Source organism: Pinus tabuliformis, chromosome 9 (genome assembly GCF_031772625.1).
Source record: "Pinus tabuliformis cultivar Carrire ecotype Pingquan chromosome 9, CPIR1, whole genome shotgun sequence".
NCBI classification, from domain to species: domain Eukaryota; kingdom Viridiplantae; phylum Streptophyta; class Pinopsida; order Pinales; family Pinaceae; genus Pinus; species Pinus tabuliformis.
In genome coordinates this window covers 1,845,452,791-1,845,473,467 of record NC_142307.1, presented here as the reverse complement: position 1 = coordinate 1,845,473,467, position 20,677 = coordinate 1,845,452,791, and the positions used below count along the sequence as shown (strand labels likewise).

The following is a 20,677-nucleotide window of genomic DNA, read 5'->3' as shown; positions in this document are numbered from 1 at the left end:
GGAAAGTTTGTAGTTATATTCCTATCTCAATCTACAAAAAAGATAGCTGTATTAAGCAACATTTGATGAGAGCCCAAGTCAATCTACAAAAGAACACAACTCAAATGGCGAGTGACAACAATACTCTATTTGTGTATGGGATACACTCATTTGTGTCTGCATTATCAATCTTCCCATTTTTATATTAAAAAGTTATCATATATCATATATAATTAAAAATCATAGAAAATCTACATAAACATTTAGATGAAAGTGTTGCTTCAATGATTATTTTTGAAACATAAAAACACAACTTACTCATGTTGCATATCTCTAACATATATCTAACCATGGTTTATATTTAAGTTTTTCAATGTATACACCAAGGAGCCACAAAGATTGAAAAAGAAACAATATTTAGTTATCATAGTATCCAAAGCAAAACTCCTTCTCAAGCTTTCAAAGTCAAATAATTTACAAAATTTAATCCTATCTTTAGCTATTTTTATTTATGTGGTCATATGTAGCATGCGACGACTATTTACATATTTGTCAAAAACACAATTTAACAACTTACAATTAAGGATAACATATATTCCTTTTACTAAAAAGACATTAGACAATTTATATACATATATATTATTTGGGATGAAAGCACGAGAAACTTTGGAATACTTTACCACATTTCCTAGATGGCAAACTAGGTAAAGTGTTGACCCTGATCACTGGGTCTCCCCCAAGGAAATCAAAGAGATTTGAACCTGTGATCATCAACAACTATCAAAAATATTGAAGAACTTCATGTTTGGCTCTTGATCACTTGATCTAACCCTTGGGCCTAACAGTTAAGATAGGTATATTTATTAATTGTTACATTTTATTCATAAATGTTAATATAAATCTTAAAATATTATCTAATTATTAATATTAGTTGTGGATATAAAAAATAACATACAATTATTCATATAACTTAGTTTTTTTTATAAGCCAAATTTTATTACTTGAAAACAAGACTTGACATTAGAAGGACTTCATAATTCATGTCAGTCTCTCCCCAAGGAGGATGGACCACATCCAAAATTGGAACCTACGAAGGGTCATAAGCGACAAACATAACATACATAACTAGAACAAAACAATACTATACTATGGGTTTGGTCCATTCGATAACCAACACAATCAATAACAAAAATAAAGTCAAAGATAAGAGTCATAAGATAATCAAGATATTGGCTCGAAGTTTGAGCTTGCTACCAGGATTGGGTTCGCTAGGTTTGTTAGAGGTTTAGGCATCATTGAAGGGATTCCCAACTGTTGTTCAATGTGGGCCAATTGTCGGTTCATCATGTGCAGTCTACAATTGTTATGCTTCAAATGACCATGCATGTGGTCCAAAGTCTACAACACATCCCTCCTTAATTCTTGGTTGTCTGTTAACACCCTTCCCAAAAGGAATTTCATTGTCCAATAAAGGTCTACAAATTGCATGTATTGGCTCGCCCTGGTCCTCGCTTGCTCGTGTCTGGAATCCATGCTTCCCATTATGCCCTCACTACAACATTAGAGAGTGAAGATCATTGTGATGTTGCTCCCCTTTCTTCTCGGTGCAGTTCTTCTTAGACATGTAGGGGAATCTGATCTCGATACCATGCTGCAGATCGTGCTGCCCTACCATGTAGGCGAGTGTTCCCTCTCCAGGCTCTGTCTTCATAATATGCAGAGCCCCTTCTCACATGTCCTTTCTCCCTTGGCATGATGATATTATCTTTAATGACAAGAGCTTGAACTGATACGTTGTTTTGCAAGACCCGAGTCGCAATGTCTAACAAAGCAAATAGAATAGAGTGGTTTGCAGTAAAATTTTTGACATACCTATAGCACACAATATCAATTTTCCCCTCGCATTGAGATGCGAGAGAATTCAACCACTTATTAGCCCCTCTTGAGAGAATTTTCCAGCTTAAGACAAGAGCAAAGCATGTCCTCCCCCTCCTCCCCCCACTTCAATGAAAGAAAGGGTTCTTAGGTTAGACTCCACCAGTAAGAGTATGGAGGCACACCAACCCAGGATAGTCTCTCAAAATCACTATATAACTTTCGTCGAAAATATTTCCAAACCCAACCTAGCTCCACCAACAAAAAGAGAAATTGAGGAACTTAGACAACCTTTTCCACCGCCACAGATTAACGTGGGTCTCAAAACTTATAAGGCCTTTCTCCACCCACTCAGTCTTAGCTATTCTAGATTTCCCAAGGTAAGAATTTCCCCAATTACTTGGTAACTTCCACTATTTTCTTTGAGGCCATCGTAATCTCAAGGAAACATCATTATGTGCATAAATAATGTTCAATTTTGTCAGAGTGCTGAATCAAAAGGGGGAGGGTTCTAAAATAAAACTTTAAAAAGATTGGTTTAACTAGACTCCCCCATGCCACTCGAGTACTAAGCTTGGTGACAACCACTCTCACAAGCTTCATACAACAATTACCATATTCTATCTCTCTTACCACATCTGTCTGAAAGACAACATTTAACAAGTTATAAAACTCTGCTACTGTTTCCGCTTTCTGCTCTCGACTCAGCTTCATGCCTTGTACAACTAGAATTCCTGTCCATTTATTTAGTTGCATACATCGTATGGCCTCCTTTGTCATGATCACAAACATACTAACCATAAATTCCAGCTCCCTCACACAGGTCTGGCCGCCACTCTCCACCGTTTGGATACCATGCAACTAGGGAATTGTCCTAAGAGTTAATTTCGATGGCATGCTTAAGCCAATGCCTGGGACTGTGCTAAAAGCCGCACCCTCCTTTGTCATTAAATTTCCCCTGCTTGGCTCCTTCTCCAATCTACTACCACACATTGGCTCTTCCATCATATGCAATCTTGGATGATGTGTTTGGTACTAGGCTCGAACATATATCCAGTGGCTAGATTTCGGCATCTGCAAGGGGCATGTTGCCATGTCCCCTTGCCTTTTGGTTAGGTGGGGTAGTGGCAACCCACCCTCCTTCCTCTTTCCATTGGTCACTTGGATCCAGGGATTCATATAGCTTAGTTACATAAATACTTTTATATGTAATTTACTATTTTTAATCATATAATGTATTTGAAATTATAAATAATTTTGGGATTTGAATAAAACACAATATGCCTTTTTTGCATTAAACATCCAAAATTACATCCAAATATAGTTACTTTTATAGAAGGATCAATATCTTATCTTACCACTAAATAGTGAAAAAGTTATTTATTTGAAATACCAATTAACTTAAGTACAAACATAGCATTAAGACAAAAACCCTCTTTTTTTCAAATAATGGGAAAATTTGTTATAACTTAGTGGTCAAACCAACAGTAGAGACATCATTGACTACTATCTATGAATGCAAATTGACTCATCACTATTATTCAAAGAAAACTACACCACTTAAAATTACTCCCTCACCACTATCTAAAAATGCAAGTTGACTCGTCACTATTATTAAAAAAAAACTACACCACCTAAAATTACTTCCTTATGGTTCTTAAGAAAACCAACTTTCATACAACAATACTGGGTCAGGAGACTTTTACTTTCTTTCTAAAAATGATAAAAAAATTTAAGCAAATGGTAACACAGGTGACGAAACATATGTGCTGTTGATGACTCATATCAAACGCCCGTATTTCGTTTCAAGTGAACCACTAGTCTTATCCTCAATACTGTTATGTCGTAATTAACTCCTCTGCCACTCGCAAATGGTCATGGCCGCCATGACACAGAATTTATTCAATCCCTTCAAAGGTCGGAGGATTCCTGATCTCAATTCCACTTTAAAGCATAATCTCACTGCCAGAACCAATCCGTGCAAAGCATCATGGCAGGAGGTATGAAATTGAACTAATTTTCATCGCTATAGCTGCAATCAGCTTGTTACCATGGGGAAATTAGTTTATGGCTAAATGTCACCCCAAATTTATTCATATTGCGCAGGTGGCTGGTGTTTTAATATTCTCTGCAATTCCTTTCACCGCAGTGAAGGCAATTGCTAATAGTCCTCTGGCAGCGCGGTTACAAGAGCGAATGCTGCGGACCAAATCGTTGGCTATGAAGGAAGCCATGGAAAGAGAGGCTGCCACGCAGAGGGCCAGAAAAGAAAGGTGGTAACCCCAACACTATCTTTCCTTTGACTGAAAGGTGTTTTTTATGGGAGTTCTGTTACAAAGTCATTGTCAACTGGCAGAATTTCGTGTAGGCTGTCAGACCAATTTCTGTGATGCACCCTATAAACTTAAGCCGTAACATTTTCCCTGGGAAAGCTTGTAAAAGTCAATCCGAAGGTCGAACTTAACTTTCAAAGTGTCAAGGAATCGAGAACCTTTTACGTGTGGATATAGATCCATCAAGTAGGGATGTTTCAGCAAGGTACCCATGCCATTGGAACTTTATTCTTCTTTCCGTTATACGGAATGTAGTGATGTCGCAGCAGCAGCACTGCGGAGATTGCAAATGGTTTTGTTATAATATTAATGCCCATAAATGACTAAAATAGGTCAAAGGGATGCAAAAGTACATAAGCAACAAAGCAACAAAGACAATGTAAGGAGATGCAGTACAGGTATCTCTTGAAAAGGGGCGGACAAAAAAGCAACAGTGTAGACTACTACAAGCATAAATAATAACAATAATGCAAATGTATAAAGTCCAAATAGGCAAACCGCAGAGAATGAAGTAGAGATCAATAGAATGCAAGAGGAGAGGAGGAACGAGCACTCCCGGGATATATAAGGTTGGGAGTGGAAGGATAAAGAGATCAATAGAATGCAAGAGGAGAGGAGGAACTAGCACTCCCATGATATATAAGGTTGGAAGTAGAAGGATAAGAAAAGAGTTAGGTCCCAATCTGCTAAAAGAATTAGAGGCACAGCAACCTTATCAACCACCGTGAAAACCACCAATGATGAGCCTGTTGATGTCTTTTGGAGAATGGCTTGGGCTAAGAGGGCAAGGATGGACTAAAAGCGGGACATTTGAGTGCTCCTCTTTGAAGCTCTCCCAATTTCCAAGGTGGACATATCCATAGTAGAAGAGAGAAACCTGGTTGAAGAGCAATGCTTTCTTGAAAATAAAAAGAAAATCAATATAAGAAGCTATCACTTCAATGCACGTTGAAAACATTGTATGTGACTCCGGTTACAGCTCAAACTAGCAGGGGTTCTAGGAGGGGATCCTATAAGGCAACTACTAGGTCAAGGGGCAACCATGGAGTGATAGCTCACTATCACCTCAGCTAATGCTCCCTGCTATTTACGGACTTTCACTAATGGGAGGTGACATGGTATGAGGGGAATCACTAGATGAATGGATTAATGAAAGGATGAAGGGTGATTCCCAAGGCCCATTCACATGAGAGACTTAATAATATGGCTTTCTTGTTTGAAAAGCAAGGTGATATAGGCTCTCTAGGAAAGGCTAGGAGGATTCTTGAGACTAGGGTTTTGGAATATATCTTGTCAAGGGGTTTTTTAGACTCGAAAATTCTTGTGGAGAATTGGTCGTTATGTGATCTTTGTGAAATTAGAGTTGTAAAGTTGCGAGACCACAAAGGACCAAGTGGACCCAGACTTAGGTCAAGGATATGGAGTTGATCAACCAAGTGTGAAATTTTTTGAATCTAACACATCTAAAACCCCTACTGCAATATCTGATTTACTATCTCCTACTTGTTCTTTACATTAACAAGTTATTTAATAACATAAACATCGAAGTAAACACAATTGCAAACTTCACAAATATACATATCAACAATTGAAATACACTGAGACAACACAAGGGAAACCGTTATTTTTGGACAATTGTCCCCGGAAAAACTCAATGCGGGAAAATCGATGCAGCATATATGAGGGTTTTATTATTAAACAGATTTCTGAACACAACTGGGGTGCCGGAAATGGCTCACCCTTTAGAGAATTTCCTTGGCAGTAGTACCTCTCTCTAGAGACAGATATTCCGGCAAATCAGCGACCGGATGATCAACCCCATAGTGACTTTGACTGTTCCTTGTGCTGGACAACGAAAGCTACTCCAAGCACTCCTCTGGAACTGTGTCACCCTCTCTGGAACTGCGTCACCCTCTCTCGACTGATCTGCTCTTAGTCTGCCCCATAGATACTCCTTAGCTAGCCTCTTCAGCCCAACATCAGCCTCTACAACCCTCTGCTATAGTATTCCTTATGGAAGATTTGCAGTGATAACAAAGGCAACTAATAACGTTCACAATAAAGTTTTATTTCAGTAAGGAACACATGAATAGAAATTTCTCATCAACACCCAAATAGGCTCATTTTTCATTAATAAATAAACTGGAGTACAATAAAAGTTGGATGAGGTGCACCTGGGCTTGCACAAGGCAAGCTACAAGCCTCAGGTGATCAATACAAAGTGCCCAACTGCTGTGAATTTGTTGCTCCTAGAAAACTGCGTTGTCCCCTCAAAACTACATTGCTGGCTGACTTCAAGCTCTGATTTACCCCCTCAAAACAACCCAAAAATTTCTGCAACTTTGGGGATGTGCTCCTCTCCAAAAACCCAGAAAAACCCAAAAAGGGTTTTCCCTGGTTTTGACTTGCCAAATTCGACCCCTTGGGGATTGGCCCAGTTTTTCTACATTGCTGGCTGACTTGGCCCCTCAAAACTGCCCAGAAAATTCTGTAAATTTAGGGCTGTGATCCTTGTCAAAAACCCAAAAAAACCCAAAAAGGGTTTGCTCTGGTTTTGACCCTCCAAATTCGACCCCTTGGGGATTGGCCCTCCTCCAATACTGTAACTCACTGCCTGTAACTGGAATTGCTGTAACTTGTTGCCACAAAGTCAGGAAACCTCCCCAAATCGGGCTCCCAACAATTTCCCCACAACCTAGCTCCCCAATCCTCCTGTTAAGCCTCCTTCCAAGTGACCCCCACTAGTGACTGCACAGTCTTGAGTGAGGATGACGCAGGCCCTTTGACCAGCAGCTCGACCTGGGTATTTGACTGGCCTTCCTGCTGTAATATCTCCTCTCCTACGTGACAACTTGATGTGAATACCTCCAACAACCTTCCCAATTGAATTCCCTGACTCCCCTGCTCCACCAAACACGCAGTCTCTCCCACTGCGTCCCCAGCTACTCCCAAACTGCGTCCTTGCTGGCCAAGGCAACATACTCCACTGCTGGGTGATCTTCTCTCTGTCTCCAATGGGAAAGAAAGCCCTCCTAGGGTGGCACTCGAAGTCCATCGAAGAGAGGGATGAGCTTCACTCCTTGGGAAGCTCCTGTGCTGAACAACACTTGTAGCTTAGCTAAATAGCCAAAGCAACAATGAAATTCTCAAATCATCAAAAGGCCCCAAATTTTGCTCACTTCCTTCTATTTATTCTTGCTCCCTTGGACCCCACGTGGGTCTTGTTAGCCCCTGAGGTGCAGTCCTGTTATTTTTAGCGGAAATGTCCCCTGTTTTAGCTCTGACGGCCACGTCTCCTCTTTCTCCGCTTTGGCCATAAGCCAGACTTCAAAAATATTACTCTCGCATCTATAATTGCATCAGGTCCTGATCCAAATGGATCCAAATATGCTCTCTTAGTCTTCAAAATCTCGTAAAATCATGCCAAAGGTCAAAACAATCGCATGAGAAGAGTCCTTAGAATGGCGGAGAAACACTATCGGGAGTCCAAAAACACGTAAAAACAGTGAAAAACAGAGTATCGGAGGTCTAAAAAAGTGAAGGCACAGTAGTCGTCAGATCTGGTCGGTAAACGATCCAGATCTGATCGGCAACATCGCAATCGACAACCACAACAAAGCACTTACAACAGCCTGGGGCTATCGCGATATGCGATTGCGACTAATCGCATCGCGATATCGCAATCGGAGAAACATTATGGAGTGGGGCCTATACCCATACATGTATGCGATGCAATTAGCCGGACCCGATGGCTATATAAACATTATTGCATAGATTTTGAGATCCACCGAAAGGCGTTTTTTAATGTATTTTCACATATTTCGTTATTTAACGAAATACAAAGAAACAATGCCGATGTGATAAGACCCGGACCCGAAAGGGTTCGTGAAGGGAAATATATAATATTTGAAGTCCGAAGGGAGCCAATTTTCACGTTATTTTCACGATTTTTAACGTATTTTTAAAATACAAAGGAGCAAGGCCGAAGCGACTTGCGATAGCGATGAGGACGGACCCGATAGAGGAATATATCGTATTTAAGGACTTTTGAAGTCCGGAATGAACAGAGTTTTGGCGTAATTTCACAGTGTTGCAGCGTTTCTCTGTGTAAAACAGAAAACAATCGTTTTGATATTCGAATAATTTCAAAGGCCCGAAGATCCATTCCGTTACAGGACAGAGGCCGGGAGACAGATGGCCGGAAGACAGATGGCCGGAAGGGGAAAAGGCCACAGCATGATGCAGCCCAACCAACAGAAATGGTCATGGAACGTCGTTGGCACGAGCGAGCCACCTAACAACGCAACAAAATTACCAGAATTTGGTTATTGTGTTAGAAAAAGAGACCTCTGGCTCATGGCTGTCTAATTATGGCATCAAGCAGTTAGAAGCCAGAAGGGATATATTAAGACATCTCGAGCCTCAAAGAGCCCGAGAGCATTGTAAAAAGCCTATAAATGGCTGAAAGGTAGAAGAAACAAGGGTTCAACTTTTGGAGACTGCGGAGACTTCCCTCCTCTCAGCGTCTCATCTTCATTCCAGTAATACAAGCTTCTTTTGCTGTTATATGTTCAATCGCCATCTTTCCCTCTATTCTAAGCTTGCACTTGAATGGGTTATTCATGTTTTCTTCTCTGTCGAATGCCAGATAACTGTCATCTTATCTCTGCGTTGATAAATTAGATTTGTAAGCTTCATTTACCTTCTGTAGCTAGCCATTCATATGTGTTTATGTCTGTATCTACTAGTACAGTCAGGATTCTCCATCTATTCATTGAATCTATAAACTATTGAGCGTTAATGGTTCAAAGCCTTGTCAAGCTGAGGGTGTTCATGCATGTTTTGAGTGAAAATAGAGTTGAAACAGGCATCTGACTTGATCCAAACCCCAAACCATTCCAATAGTTCAGAGAACGATATTGAAGATTTATATGTTTCCAGGCATCTCCGAGCTACAACCTAGGAGAGCTTCTTGGAGTGCTAACATAATTGGCGCCATTGCGGGGGAAAGGAGACTGAAGCTTAGCTTCCCTGGGAGACGACACAGATCCAGCTTTGACGATAGATAAAGTCTGGACACTTTTTTAGTTGTAATCATCTATCTGACGACTCTACTGGAGGACGAACCTCTTGGCGACTCCACTTCATAGTTCTGGCTCAATTTGCGAGGCATACTCGGAGAAATCCTCAGAAGCCACAAGCTGACTCAGTATCTGACCCTGAAAGAATCATTAAAGAAAGAAAGGCGTTGCAGAAAGGAGCATCAGGTTCAGGTAGTTCTAAACAATATTCTGTATCTCTTCAAGAAAATCCTGTAATAGAACAAATACATGTTGAGAGTATAACATCTAATACTAGCAGTGAAGAAAAAATCTCAGAGATTCATAAAGCTCCTTATTCTTTAGGTTCTTCTTTCGTTGTAAGCCCAAAGGAAGCCTCTCCTTCTATCCATCATACTCCTTTAGTCCTATCAGTGACTCCTCATCCCTTTGTCATTCAAACCTCCAGTACCCTTATAGCCACCACAGCTATGGCAGGTCCACAAGCACCTACCAAAATGGAAAGAATCATAGCTGCTAGGTATGGACCTCTAGTACTGCCCACTCCTTTGAATGCCATGCCCACTGGAGAATATCAGAAGTATAGGCCTAAGTTCACTGGGACTGAAGGTGTTACAGCTGAGGAACATCTTGAATCATTCTATAGCTATGCTGATAACCTGGACATTAGTGAAGATGATGTATGGATGAGAGTCTTTGTCCAAAGTCTAGATGGAGAGGCTAGAAACTGGTTCAGAGAACTGACCCCAAGATCTATAGCAGACATTGAGGCTTTAGATGATGCATTCCTAAAACATTGGGGGGATAAGAAGGATCTACTCAAATACCACACCAAGTTTGGGAACTTAAAAAGGGAAAATGGTGAGTTGTTGTCTGATTTTAATAAGAGGTTTAACCGCATGTACAGTAAGATACCAGCTGAAGTAAAACCCACCACTACCTCTGCTAAACTCACTTATGCTAGTGCCTTTGATTTTGACTTCTGTCTACTGTTGAGGGAGAGACGATGTGCTACCTTGGCTGATATGCAGGATGCAGCCTTGGAAGTAGAATCAAAATCATCGCTGCAGAGAAGCTCAACGGGAATGTTGATAGAAGGAGACAGAAGGGCGAATCTTCATCATCTTCAGATCCCAAGATAGATAAAATGACCAAGATGATAGAGTCATTAGCCTCTGAAATCTCCAAATTAAAGGTTGAGCATGTTAGAGTTAACACAGCAGAAAATTTAAAACAAATAAGACACACACAACATTCAACCATGAAAAAACAGAGATTTTAACGTGGTTCACCCAACCAATCTGGGCTACGTCCACCAAACAGAGGCATCAGCAATCTTATTACTCAACAGGAGATTACAACAACAGATTTGCACATCTGGAATTCTTTTTCCTCACACCTTCTCATCACACATATCCTCTACGGGCTTACATTTTTATAGCTGGGAGTAGAAAACTGAATCATAAATTCACTCACAACAAATATAGGATGCAATAACTCCTCATCAGGAATAAATGGAGTTAATTTAGCAACAAATCCTATTGTTGTCACATTCATGAGATTTTCTCCAAATTTAATTAACAGAAAATCTCAACAGAGCAACACCCTGGGAAAGGAAGAGTTCCTAATACCTTTCCTCCTAGAAATCCAAATCCATATAGAAGAGCTAATGAGCAGTTGCAGATTCTGCAAAGAAGCAAAGATGCCAATGAAGACCAAAGGGTAAAGACCCCTTTCCAGAATGTAGTCATGGAAGAAGAGCAGTTTGAAGAAGATGATGAGATCCATTGTCTGGAAGACAAAGGCAGTGCCTCCTTTTTGACCTCAGCTGCCTATGAAAAGTCATTATTCAATGACCAGATCAGCCAAGAGTGGGATGGTGGAGCTGTTATGCAAATTGCTGATCAACACAGATATAATCTGAGGTCGAAGATGAATAATGCCAAGGAAACTCCTGTTCAGAGAGCTGTTGTCCCTGCAATACAACAAGCTAATAAGCAGAAACGACCAGCAGTTGATCCCATCATCCTCAAAGCTCCAGCTCACGAGGTAAGAGGCCTTGACAAGTCTCATTCTCCTTTCAATTTTGAATCAGAAATTCAAAAGCTAAGCATACCTATACCTCTGATCGAACTAGTGAAAAATGAGTCCTTCAAGAGATCTATCCTCAAGGCCCTTGAGCCTAAAGCCATCCAAGCCTCCACTGACTATGTAAATCTGCAAGACGACAAACTAGCTGTTGTTCTCAGCCCAATGATTCAAAATTGTGATGATAGCTCCCCATCATTCTATGTATCTTTGATTATTCATGACAAAATCCTTCAGAACTGTCTTCTGGACACAAGAGCCAGCCATAAATTAATGCCCAAGGCTGTCATGGATGAGTTTGGTCTTGACATTACCGAGTCTTATCATGACCTGTTATCTTTTGACTCTAGAAAAGTGAAATATTTGGGATTAATCAAAGACCTATCCATCACCTTGTCTCAACTGCCCATGAAGAGCATGGTGATGGATATTGTGGTAGCAGATGTACCCCCCAAGTTTGGCATGTTGCTCTCAAGAGGTTGGATCAAGAGATTAGGCGGAACATTGCAAAATGATTTGTCCTATGCTACTGTCCCAGTTTTTGGAGGTGAGAGTAGGAGATTATACAGAGAAGCTCAGTTGGCTTATATCATCAGTGATGAAAAGAATCCCACTAATCATCCCATCTATGCTGTCGACACTGATTTAGGAGCCTGTATTCTTCAGATTGAAGAATCCCAGTTGGGCTTAATGCAACTTAAGAAACCGGTTTGTTAGATCACAGAGGAAGAAGCCCCACAAATTTGGGACATGTTCTTTGATGGAGCTTGCTCTAAGGAAGCTGCAGGGGCAGGTGTAGTCCTTGTGTCCCCCACACAAGAATGCATTCATTTATCTTTCAAGTTAACTTTTCAGGTCACGAATAACATAGCAGAATACGAAACCTTGATATTGGGCTTAAATGCTGCTAAATAAATGGGCATCAAAGGTCTGAAGGCGTTTGGAGACGCAGACCTTATCATTCAGCAGGTCAACAAAACTTTCCAAGAAAAGCATCCAAGGCTGAAAGCATACAGATATGAGGTATGGAAGCTCAAGGACTCTTTTAATATTTTCAGCATTTCTTACATCCCGAGAATGAAGAACCAACTTGTTGATTCCCTTGCTGTGTTTGCTAGCACGTTTATTCCTCCTTTGCCTCCTAAATTGACTTATGAAGTTCAGGTGAAATATAGACCATCTCTGTCTGACAATGTCAAATACTGGAAAGTTTTTGAAGATGATGATGAAATTAATAGTTTTTTACAAGTCGTTGATGATTTTTTTGAAATGCACATCGACCAAGAAAACGAAACCATGGAAGAATGCAACCAGTCCAAGCTAAAGGACGAGATTGGTTAGGACAACATTGTTCAGCTGCCTAGTAACCATATACCCAAAGGATTGGTGCCCCTAGAGAAGTTGTTTGATCATAATGATGTACCTTATAAGCCTACCAAAAAAGAAAATGAGTCTGCTGTTCATAAACATAATGTAGGGAGTCCAACCCATCCAAAGTACATAAATCTGTCCACTCACTTGTTTTCTGCCCAAAGTTTCGAGTATTGCACCCTAATGAAACAATTTGCTGATATTTTTGCTTGTGAATACAGTGAGCTTAAGACCTATGACACCAACATCATTCAGCATAAAATCCCACTGGAGAAGAACACTATCCCTTTTGAGCAGAAATTAAGACCTATCAACCCTCTCTTATTGCCTTTGATTGAAAATGAAATCAAGAAGCTGTTGGATGCCAAGATCATAGTTCCCCTAAGGTATTCAAAGTGGATAGCTAACCTTGTGGTAGTAAGAAAGAAGAATGGAGAAATTAGGCTTTGTGTTGACTTCAGGAATTTGAACAAATGCTCTAAAAAAGACAACTACCCCCTGCCTAAGATGGAACACTTGCTGCAAAAAGTTTCAGGGGCTAGAGACATGTCTTTCCTAGATGGATTTTCAGGTTACAATCAGATTGCTGTACATCCAAAAGATCAGGAAAAAACCACCTTCACTACTCCTTGGGGCACTTTCATGTACTCCAAGATGCCTTTTGGACTGATGAATGCTGGGGCTACTTTTCAGAGGGCCATGGGCATAACCTTTGTGGGAGAGAAGGACAAGTTTGTCCTTATTTACCTTGACGACATAACAGTCTTTTCCAGCAGTCACAAGGACCATTTGCAGCATTTGAAGAAGGTGTTTCTAAAGTGCAGACATTTTGGAATTTCTATAAACCCAAAGAAGTCACAATTTTCTCTAGAAGAAGGCAAACTGCTCAGACATATTGTTTCTGTTGAAGGTGTGAAGATCGATCTAGCAAGAGTTCAAGCAATTCAGACATTGTCCATCCCAAGGTCAAAAAGGGACATTCAATCTTTCTTGGGTAAGATTAACTTTGTCAGGAGGTTTATTCCAAACTTCGCAGAGCTAGTGAAGCACATCACTTCCATGCTGAAGAAAGGATCAGAAATAAAATGGATAGATGGTGCAAGAAGCTCTTTTGAAGCCATCAAACAAGCTATCATGGAAGCTCCCACTCTAATCAATCCAGATTATAACAGGGAGTTTTATATCTTCTCTTTTGCCTCTTATGATACACTTGTAGCAGTTCTATTGCAGAAAAATGATGAAGGTGTAGAGCACCCTATGGCCTTTTTCAGCAAAACTCTGAGGGACACTGAACTAAGGTATGACCTTATTGAAAAACAAGCTTATGCTCTCATAAAATCTTTAAAGGCATTCAGAATTTATATTCTGCATTCCAAAGTGGTTGCGTATGTACCTTCAGCCTCAGTAAAAGATGTCCTAACTCAGCCAGATATTGATGGAAAGAGAGCTAAATGGATTTCAAAATTCATAGAGTTCAACATAGAGGTGAAGCCCACCAAGGCTGTCAAAGGCTAGGGCTTGGCTAAGCTTATGGCTGAGGAAAATTGCAGTTTGTTAGACATCAATTGCATGGGTTCAAATTCAGGTGGTGAGCGGACAGAGGAAGCAGCAGAAGAGCAAGAGCAAAATTGGTCTTTGGCTGAAAATCTAACCACCTGTGAATGGTATTCCAGTGTAGTTCATTTTTTGCAGAAGCTAGAAGTCCCTCTAGGGCTTAGCTCGAGTCAAGCCCAAGCCATTAAGCTCAGATCCACCAAATACTTGCTGTATTGGAAAGACCCATCAGGGATCCTCTTGAGATGTCTAGACAAAGGACAATCTGTGGAAGTCACGCACCAGTTCCATTCTAGGGGCTACTTTTCAGAGGGCCATGGGCATAACCTTTGTGGGAGAGAAGGACAAGTTTGTCCTTATTTACCTTGACGACATAACAGTCTTTTCCAGCAGTCACAAGGACCATTTGCAGAGTTTGAAGAAGGTGTTTCTAAAGTGCAGACATTTTGGAATTTCTATAAACCCAAAGAAGTCACAATTTTCCCTAGAAGAAGGCACACTGCTCAGACATATTGTTTCTGTTGAAGGTGTGAAGATCGATCTAGCAAGAGTTCAAGCAATTCAGACATTGTCCATCCCAAGGTCAAAAAGGGACATTCAATCTTTCTTGGGTAAGATTGACTTTGTCAGGAGGTTTATTCCAAACTTCGCAGAGCTAGTGAAGCACATCACTTCCATGCTGAAGAAAGGATCAGAAATAAAATGGATAGATGGTGCAAGAAGCTCTTTTGAAGCCATCAAACAAGCTATCATGGAAGCTCCCACTCTAATCAATCCAGATTATAACAGGGAGTTTTATATCTTCTCTTTTGCCTCTTATGATACACTTGTAGCAGTTCTATTGCAGAAAAATGATGAAGGTGTAGAGCACCCTATGGCCTTTTTCAGCAAAACTCTGAGGGACACTGAACTAAGGTATGACCTTATTGAAAAACAAGCTTATGCTCTCATAAAATCTTTAAAGGCATTCAGAATTTATATTCTGCATTCCAAAGTGGTTGCGTATGTACCTTCAGCCTCAGTAAAAGATGTCCTAACTCAGCCAGATATTGATGGAAAGAGAGCTAAATGGATTTCAAAATTCATAGAGTTCAACATAGAGGTGAAGCCCACCAAGGCTGTCAAAGGCTAGGGCTTGGCTAAGCTTATGGCTGAGGAAAATTGCAGTTTGTTAGACATCAATTGCATGGGTTCAAATTCAGGTGGTGAGCGGACAGAGGAAGCAGCAGAAGAGCAAGAGCAAAATTGGTCTTTGGCTGAAAATCTAACCACCTGTGAATGGTATTCCAGTGTAGTTCATTTTTTGCAGAAGCTAGAAGTCCCTCTAGGGCTTAGCTCGAGTCAAGCCCAAGCCATTAAGCTCAGATCCACCAAATACTTGCTGTATTGGAAAGACCCATCAGGGATCCTCTTGAGATGTCTAGACAAAGGACAATCTGTGGAAGTCACGCACCAGTTCCATTCTAGCATCTGTGGAGGGCATCATTATTGGAAAACCACGGCCCACAAGATCCTAAGAGCTGGGTATTATTGGCCTACTCTATTCTCTAATGTGTTTTCTTTTGTGAAGTCTTGTGACAAATGTCAGAGGTTTGCAGGAAGACAACAACTAAAATCTTTGCCCTTGAAGCTAGTACACGTCAACGGTCCCTTCCAGCAATGGGGCTTGGACTTCATAGGTGAGATCAATCCGCATTCCAATGGCCATCACAAATGGATCTTGGTAGCCACTGATTATTTCACCAAATGGATTGAGGCCGTACCCACTAAAAATGCTAATCATCAGGTTATCATAAAGTTCTTGAATGAGAATATTTTCACTAGATTTGGTTGCCCAACCAAATTGGTCACTGATAATGCAGCAACTTTCAGGGCAGAAGAATTGGTGGACATGTGTGAATCCACGGGCATTCAATTAGTGCATTCTACCTCATATTATCCTCAAGGCAATGGCCTGGCAGAATCATTTAACAAGAGTCTTGTAAGGAAAATCAAAAAACTATTGGAGGACAACAAAAAGAACTGGATTCCAAGTTGAAGTTTGCACTATGGGCTGATAGAGTTACCAACAAAAAGTCCATAGGAAATTCTCCGTTTAAGTTGGTTTATGGCGCTGATGCTGTTTTTCCTATCCAGCTAATTCTCCTGTGGCGAAATTATTGCAAGAAGAACAAGATGAAGAGAATGACATAGCGAGGAGAATGAGTAACTTGGTTGAATTACAACAGATCAGAGAACAATTGGTTGAGAAGTCAAGAATTCATCAGAAGAAGATCAAAAAAACCTTTGATAGAAAGGCAAAAATGGACAGTTTTTAGGTTGGTGACTGGGTTCTCAAATGGGATGCATTGAAGGAAAAGAAGGGCAACCATGGTAAGTTTGATGCCTTATGGACGGGACCATTTGTCATTGCTCAAGTTCAGATGAACAATACTTTCTTTCTGCACAATTTGGAGGGTGAAGGTGTTTTTGATGGCCCAGTCAATGGGCGGTTTTTGAAACTTTACTTCATATGAGGCTTTAAGGCATTAATATTGTAATAGGTTTTTCAATTTTTGTATTCTATGCAAATAAACTCCGCCCAATGGAACACTAGGAAATAAGTTTGCTTTGGTTGTTACTGGAAAGGCAGTAGTCTGTAGTTCTTGAAACCTCATAGGGAGGCTTTCATCCCCAGAAGGAGCCAGTGTTAGCCCCTAAGGTGCAGTCTTGCTATTTTTAGCGGAAATGTCCCCTGTTTTACGACTACATCTCCTCTTGCTCCACTTTGGCCATAAGCCGTGTTGACCTCTACTGGTCAACTACCCATGCAGTGCACCCCGTTTTTCTTGACAGAAAGAAGCAGCACCTGATCAGCAAGTCCGTGCCATCCTGCCATCATCAGCAGCTTGATCTTTTTGATTGTAAACCCAGTCTGCATGTATTAATTGTAAATAATCTTAGCAGACATGAGTCATGTATGTAATTTGCCTAGGTGGACCTAACTTACTGATGATAATCTACGTCCCGGAAGGTTTTTCGTTTCACCGATCCACGGATCGGCAGAGTTTTCCTTCAAACTTGACCCCAAAGCCGGGATTGATTTTGTCATTAGAACTTTAGGAGAATCCTAGTGTGTTGATCTGCTAGATTATCGTTGTGTCGCAGAGCTGGGTGTTTTGTGAGGGTCTGTATTAAATGGGTTTGTCCCTTAAGATGTAATTTTGTAAAAGTCATGATGTAATGTGTCCTGAGGGTCGAGAAATGTTTTAAATCCCCTCATGAGTCCTAAGTCCTAGGTCCTAGGTGATGTTTCCGAAAGCTTAGTTCAGTGATCCATTTTTGAATTAAAAAATTAAAAAATGAATAAAAATAATAAAAAATAATAAAAAATTAAAAAATGAAGCAAAAACCCTAACTAATAAAATAATAATATTTTAAGTTAATAAATCGACGGATGAGATCAAGAGATGTCTTGATCCTCATCAACGGTCGAGATCATTTCTACATGGATCACTCGAACTAGCCGTTAGGATCATTTCCTTTATATAGGGTCTTAGGGGGTCATTTCAGATCATCTGATCTGTGAGTCTGTACTGAAAAAGCTCTCTTGTAATCTGATTTCTGGTTAATAAAAGAAGACTTTGGGGTCCAAATCGTGCTGGTGTTACTCTCTGGGATTGCTGTGAGATCTTTAATTTTCTGCATATTTCAGTTTTCAGTCATCAATCATAGCTTGCTTTTTAGAGTATTGTGAGCACAGGTATCTTGTTCACTTGCTAGGGTTTGAATGTTGTAGGGTTTCTGGAAATAATGGCAGGTATCTCCATTATTTCCTGAGATCTAGCAGCATTCTCTCTCTCTTTGCTGATGGTTGCTTGAGATGTGCAGGAAAACCTTTCTGAAGGAAATTGTGGGCGTTTGGGGAAGTTCTAGGCTGAACCAGCCGACTCCCACAGGCTTTTCTTTGCAGAGCCCAGCTGATTTTGCCCTGGGTTAATCATTTAAAGTTTATTTCGTATTTTACATTGAGAGATTTTCTGTCTATTCACAGCAAAGTTCAAGTTTTCTGATAACCTGAAAATATTTCTATTATTATGGCTAAATCTGGCTGTCAAGGGGCCAAAAATTTGTACATTTATCAGCTAACTTAGGGTTTCAAAATTTTCTGATCTAGGGTTTCAAATTTTTTACAGTTTTCATTAGGGTTGTGTTGTTCTGTTGCAGGTATATGGTTTTGTCTTTTTATTGCAATTGCAGGATTGCCGTCAATTTTCTCACCCACAATCCGGGCCCAGCAGCAAAACATTTAATCAGTACCCAGCATTCCATCAATGTCAGTCAGAGCGTATCTGCAAATCAGTTTCCAAAAGGGGCTGCATGCGTGGGTAATACAATCTGTTGCTGTTGACAAAAAATTGCTGCAACCAATCATTGATTTCTCTGCATACAAACATAAATGAACTAGTGACTTATATGTGGTATGGTGAGTAGCCGTTAGAGTTTCCATTTGTCGCAGAGAATCAGATCAATCTCAAGAACGCCGACAATGTGAGCAGAGCATTTTGTTTTATAAACCAAGTATCTTTGGGCGTGAAATATAGTCTCGCTGCTCCCTCCATTTCCATCACCGGCAAAATCGATCTTCAATCATTTAATTAGAAAAATCATTCCGCTCCAGATTTCTCTGTCGGTCAGGCATTCTTGATAACACAAATAACAAATCGGACCAGAGGAAGCGTGCTTTCAAAGTCTCATTCTACGTGGCTGAGACTTTCATTTATCCGCTGTAGAACTCTGGTTTCCGCCATTCAGCTTCTTTGTTTCAAAACGAGGTCACGTTACTTGTGCTGGTCGAGTCTTTGAAGACGTGTTCAATCAGAGTTCAGCAATCGTTCTATTCATAAGCGTTCAGCCACCTGAGCAAGAGCGTACAGTGTCACTGTCAATCTAGGTAAAGTCGATTCTGCCCTCCGTCCAACTGTGCCTTCGAATCCGCATTTTGCGTTTCAAATCTCTGATGGGATCGGGCTTTCCTTACTCACGCACACGGAGCAGGTAGAACCGGATTTTTTTTCTGATATATAATGCGTGGCTACAGTGGTAGGGTTTTCTTCTTTTTTTGATTTCGATTTTTTTTCAAGTGTACGTAGGATAGCATAGCGTCTAGGTTAATCGTGGGTTAGTGTAATGTTGTTTCATTTTTTTATTTATTTGTTTGTAATGTTTAAGATTTAAATTTTTGTATAGTTGTATCTTAGTTAGATTTAAATGTTATGTTAAATTTAGAATTTAGTTTCTTTTATTTATTTTTACTTTTGACTTTAATGTTTAGATTTTAATCTTAGGCTTTTAATCTTAGAATTTAGGATTTAGATTTTAAGTTTAAGTTAGGATTCATTTAGATGTTAGTAGTTAGTCTTTAGATTTTCTTTAATTAGATTTAAAATTTTTTTACTTAGTTTGGTTTTTTTAAAAAAAAAAAAAAAGAAAAAAAAAAAAGGATTTTGGCTTAGTTTAGTTTTAGTTAAATTTCTTAGATTTTAGAGTAGTTTTTTTTAAGTTTTAATTTTTAGATTTTTTTTAAAATTTTCATTTTTATAATATTGAAAAAAAAAAAAAAAAAAAAAAAAATTTGAAAAAATATTAAAATTTTGTGGAAAATTATTTTGCCAGTTTCAGTTGCCTTCACGATTTATCTTTCATGCTGAGATCTGAAATTCTCAAGTCGAAACACGAAATATGGTATCTGGTTAATAATTCATGATTTTCGTGGTGGTTTAAGGCTTTCATCTTTTCAAAAAAAATTTGTTGCTGGATATCGTTTTGGTCATTTTAAGAGCATTGTGATTTAGCTGATGACAAATGATTGTTGTTCACGATTCATGTTTCTATATCATCTAACAAGTAATCATCTTAACCATAATCTCTTAAGGCACTGGTTTGCTAATTTAATCAAATCCATCGAGTGCTTTTTTATATCGTATCTCGTGTCTCCCAACCAACTGGTCGACAGTTGGTCTCATCATCTCACAGGGACTACCCCCCTTAGCCGCGGGAGACAGGCTTAAACGGAGGGATCGGGGATCAGAGTGACAGCCCCCGGTCTGAGCGTTGTCGTGTCAATCCGCGCGACAACATTTTTGGCGCCGTTGCCGGGGATACTTTTTCTCGGTGTTTCAACGACTTTTCATGCATCTTCTCATCTTCTCATCTCTCATTTGAGCTGGCAGATTCAATCTTTTGCATCTTTTCATCACGTATCAGCAGTACCTCTTGGGTTTGTTTCCTGTTTGGGTGGCGACTCCACTTTTCTTATTTTTCCCAGACAAGAAGCCTACCGCATATCTGTTTGTTGATTGCTTTTTGGATCTTAGAATCAGATTCATTGTTCAAGTGGCGACTCCACTTCTTTCATCTTTTGATTTTCTTGAGCAA

The 20,677-nt window shown here is 39.9% G+C and overlaps 1 protein-coding gene across 6 annotated transcripts in view; it reads left to right on the top strand.

Annotated features, from left to right (window-relative positions):
• The first annotated feature begins 3,617 nt into the window (after positions 1-3,617).
• LOC149156206 (Chlorophyll A-B binding family protein) overlaps positions 3,618-20,677 on the top strand; it is a 501,816-nt gene continuing 484,756 nt past the window's right edge. For 2 of the 6 annotated variants that reach the window (XM_089437989.1, XM_089437988.1), the window contains exons 1-2: positions 3,623-3,854; positions 3,961-4,127. In XM_089437989.1, coding sequence (XP_089294115.1) covers positions 3,726-3,854; positions 3,961-4,127 — 296 coding nt within the window. In that variant the 5' untranslated portion in view covers positions 3,623-3,725. Of the gene's footprint in view, positions 3,855-3,960; positions 4,128-20,677 lie in introns of all 6 variants that reach the window. The other 4 variants (XM_089437986.1, XM_089437985.1, XM_089437987.1 and 1 more) reach the window with 4 other exon arrangements.